The following is an 8,608-nucleotide window of genomic DNA, read 5'->3' on the forward strand; positions in this document are numbered from 1 at the left end:
GTGGAGATAGGTCCACAATTGATTAATTTTCAATTCAGGACATAATTTTTGATAGAGCAACCTTTTTTTATTTAAAAAAAATAAATTAATTTAAAAAAGTGGCACAGTTTTATCTTTCAACCGCATATCAGAAAAATCCATCGTATGTTTCTGGGATTAATCATCCAACGTGAGCTAAAATGGGTTTAAAATCTCTATCATTTATTTATTCATCGATAAATAATAATCGATTAATCAAAACATATCATTTAACTCACGAATGTCACAACAGACTGATCATAAATAATCCTAGTTGAAAAAAGAAATAAAAATATATTTAAACGGTAATTCACCGCAAACACAATTAAGTTATCAAGTAATTTACAATTCTCAAATTCATAATAGTAATGATTTAATTGAGCAGCAAGCGGGCAGATATGTAACGTGGAAATTTTACCATTTTAAAATACTTCAACGATAAGATTATTGTACACGCATTAATGTTTGTTCCTTATTTTCATCTCATTTTCATTGGCCCTATCTTAATTGGTACTCTATCTATGTACATGTAGTAATCTTTAATTCGCTCGTGTTCTTTTTTCAACGCAAAAATATCCAGATTTTGTAATAAAATTATCATACGTAATGAATACATTAAATTATTTTGAAATAGAAGTGACCACCGTAACTGTCTAGTTAGAAATTTCTTTTGATGGTTGTTAGTTGGTATTTTTTTATTTTTATTTTTAAAGAACACTAGTGAAGTGAGTTCGCGATTTACGTGAGTACAATTCAAATGACATGGAAACTTTGATGGCTGCAACAGCGAACGACTCTTCGAAAATTTTCAAACAAGACCTCAAGATATGGATGGTTGCAGAAGGGCATACTATTTTACAAACAAACTCGTCCAACTTCGGATGTGAAAAATTTCCATACTCGGACGAAAATTTCAACTCTATAGAATTATCAAACATCTACGGTATGATCACCACTACTGATACAGATACATCGAGTAAATGCAGCACAATAACAGAGAAATCGACACGAGATCACGAAGAAAACGACCAAAGAGAATTAAATAATAATGGACAAGAAATACATAATACAGTTCACAATCTTAAAAACGTTATTTCGAATCAAGTTGAATTCGCAGAAAAGGATCGACCCCATAAAGAAAAAATATCGTTGAATTGGCAGCCCAAGTCTGCAGAAAATACCGCAGAGATTTCGGAAATACAAAGGGAGGTATGGTAAGCTGCCATAATAATTTAAAACATAAACATTCTTCGATCTTAATTATTTAAAAATGATGTTTCGAGAATTTTACATTTTCACCGGTCAACTTGGCTCCAAAATAACTTGGTTTTTACTTCGTCAGTGCGTAACGTGCGTAATTTTCTCTTTTTTCTTTTGCTTTTTCCTTTCGTTCTTGATATCAACGCATAACTGATATACAGCTTCGGGTTCTATACCATTGCTCAACATTTCTAGAATGATTCTGTGTAAAAAGGAAAGCCATATGAAAATATTTATCGTTATCATCGGATGATTTTAACGTAGGAATATCAAACTAATAAGCAATGATGATAAAGAGACTAATTAAAAAATATAGAGTGAGAAATTTACTTCATCATGTCGTAAGAGATGGTGACACCGGCAAGTTTACCAAGTTCGACAAAATCCAACACTTGCTGAGCGCTAACATTGCTGATGGTGTAAGAGGATAATGGTTCCATGATTATTATGGGTAAAAAATCAACTCGAAAGAATAGTATTTAATTTTAAATTAATAATGAAAACGAAATTGTTAATTTTCTAAAAGAAAATTTTCCATAATTTTTCTTATCGCTACGGTTATTATCAGTTTTATTTGTCAACAACTTTTAGTACTAGACTTTATTTTGTCAGCTTGCATGTGAATGAGGTGCAATTGCTGTTTAGACTTTAGACGTTTTGATTTTTTTTAAATTTAAAATTTTAGATCAATGGTTTAGAGTACATGATTAATTAATTATCAATTTCTTCAATCGTTAGATATAGGTTTAGAAGGGTTTAGGTCGCTCTTTTCTAGTTCTTTAAAATTTGCAGGGCTTCAAACCCGTACCCGTACCCGTACCCGAATACCCGAATACCCGAACAAAAATCCATAAATTTCTGTACCCGAACCCGTACCCGTACCCGAAAAAATAAAACAAGGAATACCTGTACCCGAACCCGTACCCGATTAAACTATTTTGAACCCGAATACCCGATAGATCGGGTATTTTTTCAGGTATTTCATCAAAATTGTATCAAAAATGGCGAAAATTGAAGAAAATCCCATACCCGTACCCGAAAAATTTTCTGTACCCGTACCCGATACCCGTACCCGAAAACGTTCGGGTTTGAAGCCCTGAAAATTTGTTTTCTTTCTATGAAAACAAAAAAAAATCAAGTAGGTACCTACATTACTTGACTAAGACTAACTTGACCATTAATTTTGAAATTCATGTTTCATGGATTCTTTTAATCTTCAAAGTCAAACTGTAACTTCCCTTTTTTCATTCATTTTCGCCCCCCCCCCAATCAAGTATTAGTATCTAACTCGGCTAACGAATGACCAATTGACCATGCCTTTATTTATTGATAAATAATGATTACCTACGTAAAATTTCTCTCTATGCATTTTTTATTCGTTTTTTCATTTTTAAAGAGTGAAAAAATTCATAAATTCAAAATTGACTCTCAAAATCCAAAAACATTTTTTAAAAAATGAGAACCGATATCCGGAATTGGATAAAAACTGGTTTCCAGATTATTTTTCAGAACCGAATCAAAAACCCCAGAATTTGAGAACTGTTAACTGAAATTGAGAAAAAAATGTATTCAATTTTTATGGGTAAATTTCATGAAAATAACGATGAAATTCGGTACCTATTGTATTAATTTTGAAATTAAATTTTGATTTTTTTGTAATTCAATTATTGCAAATTTCTAGGATTTGGTTTAAGGAACAACGAAAACATGCATTGTAATACTTGACTTATTTTTCAAATTTCGAATTTTTTTAAACATCTTTTGATTATTTTGAAAAATTGGAAAAAAATTAATACTTACCATCAACTTCAATCTAATTTCAACTCCCTAAAATGTGATTTCATTATGTTATTTCATCCTCCATTAAAATTTCATTTCATGTTCGATGTTGTTCTTAATCGTACCCATCAATTCAAGAACAAAATTAAAAAAAAAGAAAAGTTTGAACCACCAAACCAAACCCAAGAGCAAAAATTAAAATATGTAGGTATCAAAAAAGCAAAAAAATGACGAGTGAAAACTGAGGACTGAATTAGAAATGAAGAACGGTTCTTTCATGTTTTATGTTTTTTTTTTTTTTAGTTTTTTGAACTCTTGCACATTTTTTTTGCTCGTCATAAAAAACTACTTTTGCTCAAAAACTCTCCTATAAATTAGGACTACCATTTCGAGTTGACTCAAAATGTGCATTTCATTTTCAAGGCATGAGTACAGTATTTTACTTTGAAAATTTTTATCAAAGTTATTCAAACAAAAAAAAATAATCTTTAAAAATTTGAACAGAATTATGACCTCAAATGTACGGATTGGAGAATTTCAATTCAAACAAAAAAGTAATCTTTAAAAATTTGAACAGAATTATGACCTCAAATGTGCGGATTGGAGAATTTCAATCTTTGAATATGAATCGTCTGTCGAGAAAAAGTCGCTTATGTGAGTAGAGTACCTCAGTATCAAAACTTTTTCACAATACGTTGACTTTGGAAGGCTTTGACAGGGTGTCTAACACTGCTGTTTATCCTACATATCCTACAAAAATTATCCCCCCCCCCCATGACTTATTCAAATTTTTAATTTTCCCCCTTTTTCCGGAATTTTAAATTTGTACAAAAAGACTCATTTGTCGACTTTTTTAGATTTTGAATTACACATTTTTGAAAGCATATTCTTTTCCCGCCTAGAAAGCTTATTGTCCAAATTCAAGAAATGTTCAAAGTTTGAATCAGAAAAATAAACTCCTCTCCCCATGAAGAAACTTTTTATTTTTACTTCTGAAAACATGATTGAATTTTTGAAAGCTTTTGGCCTCGCTTCATTCAAGATTGTTTGCTTTTCTTTTTCAAGTTTGAAAATTCTGAAAAAAAAATAGTAATAAACTTCTTCATATATCATACAAGAAAACATCGCTTTCATACCCTTCAAAATACTAATTTTCGGGATTTGCCCTCACTTTGTTCGGGTCCGTTTGCTTTTCTCATTTAAATTAAAATTTTTATTTTGAAAAAAATCATCATTCGAATACTTACCTACTATCGTTTTTATGCCTCTCAAAATACTGATTTCCAAAAGCTTTTGCCCTCGCTTCGCTCAGGCCTGATTGGCTTATTTTTTTCAATTTTGAATTTTTCCAAAAAAAAAATCATTATCCAAATTTTAAAATTTTGAAACAAAATGATAAACTTTCTATAAGTAACTCATAACTCAAAAAACATTGTTTTTTATAGCTCTCGAAAATCAGTATTTCGAGAGCTTTTGCCCTCGCTTCGTTCGGGTCCGTTTGCTTTCCTATTTCCATTTTGAATTGTTCAACAAAAAAACTACCTACTTATTCAAATTTCAAAATTTTGACGCAAATAATAATATGAAATATTTACAATCGAAATATGTAGAAGAATTTGAGTTTTGATTTTTAAGCGAACATGATGTGATATTCATTGATTTTTATAATTGATAAGGAGAAAACAAAACGAAGAATTGGAGTGAAACGTTACCTTTTTGGCGTTTACTTGTTTAAATAAAATAAGGTGTTTGAAATCATCAGAAAAGCAAACATTTTTTACAAAAATTTGGCTAAGAACTTGAATGTAAATTTTGACCCCCCCCCCTCCTTCCTCAAAAAATTCCATAAGTGCTCGAAATATGACCTGCTGAAAATCAAGTCCTACTAAAAGTCCTTCTAAAGTCATTTTTTTTCATTTTGAAATTTTGTTAGACACCCTGTTTGAAGAAATTTTGGATCAGAAATCACATATTCAAGACTTAACGATGCTCAGCTTCTTTTATAGGCCCTCCAACTTGAACACACAGAACTGGACTCGAAATTTCTCAAGTGAATTTATTGGACAAAATCTAGTTAATCTACTACCTACCTACTTCGCTGAATCTCAATGTCCAATAATTCCAATCTACAAACCGGACAGGCGAAGTGGGAGACAATTGAAATAAAAAAGTCATATTTTTTCGGAGTTTCATGCCACTGGGCAGAGAAACACTTAAGCCTATGTGTAAAATGTAAATATAGCAATAAAAAAAATCTCAAGATGGAAGGTAGGTAGTAGGTACCTATCCCAATTCCAAATTGGTGGACAGATTTTTGAACCGGACAAAGTTAGAACGAAAGAGCGTTCAACAATATTCAAAAAGCAAAAACTAATAAAAAAAATTCAAGGTTATGACACAGAAATAAAATAATTGAAAAAAAATCATAAAAATTCAAATTCAAAAACGTATTTTACGGATGCAACCCTGAACCCATCCACCTGCGAGCTGACAAAATAAGGTTCACAAAATTTTCTTCAAGTGCTGCCATCTTTTTCAAACGTCTCATTTTGAAACTAAAATAGATAGGATAATTTTCACATCCTACTTACTTTTTTCGCCCGCGTTTTGTGAATTTTTTTATTGTGATTATTTCATGATAAGAAACGTGAACTTCTGATAAAAAAAAAACTCCTAATCGTTAATTTTTAAATTATTAATTAATGAAGTTATCATTTTGCGTGGTTCAATTGAAATGAATTAAATATTATTCTATCCTATAAGTAAGTTCTTTCGCTTCCCAGAAATAGCTATCTACATTAAATTAATTCAAGTTTGAATATCGATACGTACGTATGTTAAGAATACTGGTACACCCTAAGCTCGTGATGGGATACGGCTTGAAATGAAAATTGATTTAATTGACTCATGATAGCTGTTTCCGGCCGAAGACATTTATTAAACAGATTTATTTTCGTACTAATACTACTGCGTATGCAAACAAACCAACGGTACACTTGATACTTGGCTCGAGTTTCATTCTTTTTTATATGTATTATATTTCTACAGACATGCAAAATGGTTGTCAAATCGAAACATCTGATATTCAACTACGATGAGACGAAAGGATATTATCTGTGTTTTCCACTATCCAAGCTAATATGGTGTACCATATCTTTGCCATTTTTCGCATTCATATTTTGTGTCGTTTGGTCCATTCTGTATAATTTCGAGGAAACAACTTTTACTCACTGCAAGGTAATAATATTCAAAATTGAGCTCAGATTTATCATATTAAAAAAAAAATAATTATTAATAATATGTTTTTAATTCAGGTATGGAATTTTCTTCCATCGATATCGGCAGCGATTGGAAATCACATGACTCAATACATTGTTTGGGTGACAGCTGTTACTCTTCATTCTGGTCCAAGGTTCTTGTTCATTAGCATCTATTATCGGTATTATTTGAAGATGATAAAACACCAAAAACAATACATCGCCAAAGTGGCCTGTACGCTGAACGTAATAGAGAATATTTCTTTGTTAGGATTGACTTATTTGTCATCAGCTGGCTCGTATGGTATGTTTGTGTTTGTTTTGAGTCATAGAAAAATCCACGAATATCGTAATACGATATCGAATACGTTTTGAATTTGTTTCAGCGATTCATGAAAAATGTTTTATTACTTTTATGGCATCTTCGGAGTTATACATGTTGCTCACCTGCATATTATTCAGATATCACCGCAAGACCAACACGATGGATAAATTTGAAGCTTTTTCGTTACGTATGAAAACCAGATTACTGATTGTAAATGCCATATCGTTCAGTACAGCTGGTTATTTCTTCCTGAGGCATAATAAGTATTGCGAACCTGGAAGTAAGCGTTTCCTGTTCTCAAATTATTTACTTCAACGATTAGTATTTCATTTTATTTACTCGTGTTTTTCCCTCTGTTTTGCAGTTTATACTCTGTTCGCCTTTTTCGAATACATCGTGGTTCTTAGTAATATGGCTTTCCATCTAACTGCCCTATTCGATTTCAAAGATCAGTGTATTACGGTTTATAAAAAAGGAATTGATGTAAGATGACATGATTTGCTGCCGTAGTTTTATCGCAACGTCGAATTATGTTTACCTACTTATTGTTAATTTCGCAATAACTCATTATTTTTACGAAACAACGAGTGGCTATGTTGTTAAACATATTTTGTGAACCTAAAATTTGAAAGTATTATCGAACGCGATACGAGCTTATATTTTTAAAAATTATTTTTGTTATTTTTATACGCTTGGATTTCGAGTGGCCGTTACTCGTACCTACACAGATTCTGTTACAATTTTAAGTTTGTATTTTTGTTGTTTATCTGTGATGAAAGAATGATGTAGATGTAAGCGAGGCATTTAATCAATTAGACTGATACCCTACTACTACGAATTACCATGTCTCAAAAATACGGTATTTGAAATTATTTCCAAAAATGTATCGCATAAAAAAAAGTATTCTAATATTACTCGATGTTGTAACAAAAATATAAACTCTCGAAGCTTCAATTACACCGATGATACTACCACCTATACGATGTACTACTTTTTTAAACGATTATTTTACATGATACTCTATGTAAAATAGTTTTGCCAACCTTAGAATCATGATTTTTATACATCTATTTTGATGAAATACTCGTACGTTACATATGCAATACTTATTGTTACTTCGTTCAATGTTTTATACTTTTATTAGAAAATGTTCACTTAATTTTTAAGTTATTTTGTCACGTTTTTTTTTTGTTTTTTTTTTGAGTAAATATGTTTATGTCAATTAAAAATTGACGCGCAATTGTGATGTATACCTTCATGTTACTCGAGTCAATTAGTTTAATCAATATTCCAAAGCTTTGTTATTTGCAATAAATTAATTTGCGTTTACTTTGTCGCGTGTTTTAATATGCAAATAATCTGTTACACGAGTTTTTCAATGAAACGATACAATTTGTTGTGTTTATCAATATGATGATTGAATGTCAGAATTGTATATTGGTTATCATCGAATCGTGTGATTACACGAACAATGAATAAATTGAATTCAGGTAGGAGGTACTTTGAAATTACTATCAGAATAATAAAATGAACATCTGTACCTCGTCGTTAATCGATTTGATAACAATATGTACGAAAACGAAACCTCAATTACTGTAAAATAACACGTTACTTTAACTCATTGCGATGAAAATACCGTTGAAAAAAATCTCTTCAATCTTGTCCAATTCTAAAAAATACTTTTACACCTACGATTTCAATTTCATAGTTCGATATTTCATATTTAAAGCTGAGAAAATTCGGCTTCGACTACACATTAAAAAATCGTCCAACTAAATTACTCGTACACGTAATGATAACAATTTTCATACCATTTAATACAATGCAATAAATTATGAATAATCCAAAACCATTCGCTAGAACGGTTACCTAGGTATCGGTTACGATAACAAATCGTTAATACGAAGGCATATCGTAGATGTAGGCTTCTTCAAATACCAACAAATAGTTAACAATGAAGAACACGATG

At 30.9% G+C, this 8,608-nt stretch overlaps 1 protein-coding gene and 1 long non-coding RNA gene across 4 annotated transcripts; one reads left to right on the plus strand and one right to left on the minus strand.

Moving 5' to 3' along the window:
- Window positions 1–292: 292 nt before the first annotated feature.
- On the minus strand, window positions 293–2,786 carry LOC135842161 (uncharacterized). The gene is made up of 2 exons (XR_010558076.1): window positions 1,609–2,786; window positions 293–1,480 (listed from the first exon to the last, which is right to left on the minus strand). It is a non-coding gene; the product is annotated as an uncharacterized LOC135842161 (long non-coding RNA).
- On the plus strand, window positions 316–7,968 carry LOC135842160 (post-GPI attachment to proteins factor 2-like). 3 transcript variants are annotated; one of them, XM_065359543.1, is made up of 5 exons: window positions 316–1,227; window positions 6,106–6,294; window positions 6,372–6,618; window positions 6,701–6,919; window positions 7,004–7,968. In XM_065359543.1, exons 1-5 carry the CDS (start codon window positions 781–783, stop codon window positions 7,129–7,131), a joined length of 1,230 nt encoding a protein of 409 aa, XP_065215615.1. In that variant the 5' UTR covers window positions 316–780; the 3' UTR covers window positions 7,132–7,968. The 3 variants fall into 3 exon arrangements, with proteins under 3 accessions (XP_065215615.1, XP_065215616.1, XP_065215617.1); XM_065359544.1 differs by lacking the exon at window positions 316–1,227 and adding an exon at window positions 5,671–5,819; XM_065359545.1 differs by lacking the exon at window positions 316–1,227 and adding an exon at window positions 5,882–6,028.
- Window positions 7,969–8,608: the final 640 nt, after the last annotated feature.

The sequence above is a fragment of the Planococcus citri genome, chromosome 3 (genome assembly GCF_950023065.1).
Source record: "Planococcus citri chromosome 3, ihPlaCitr1.1, whole genome shotgun sequence".
Classification (NCBI taxonomy): domain Eukaryota; kingdom Metazoa; phylum Arthropoda; class Insecta; order Hemiptera; family Pseudococcidae; genus Planococcus; species Planococcus citri.

Bases quoted from the DNA above. Each gene is read 5' to 3' on its own strand.
- LOC135842160 (XM_065359543.1), top strand. From the start codon at position 781: ATGGAAACTTTGATGGCTGCAACAGCGAACGACTCTTCGAAAATTTTC. The intron at 1,228-6,105 runs GTATGGTAAGCT...ATATTTCTACAG, and splicing joins TTTCGGAAATACAAAGGGAG to ACATGCAAAATGGTTGTCAA. The intron at 6,295-6,371 runs GTAATAATATTC...TTTTTAATTCAG, and splicing joins CAACTTTTACTCACTGCAAG to GTATGGAATTTTCTTCCATC.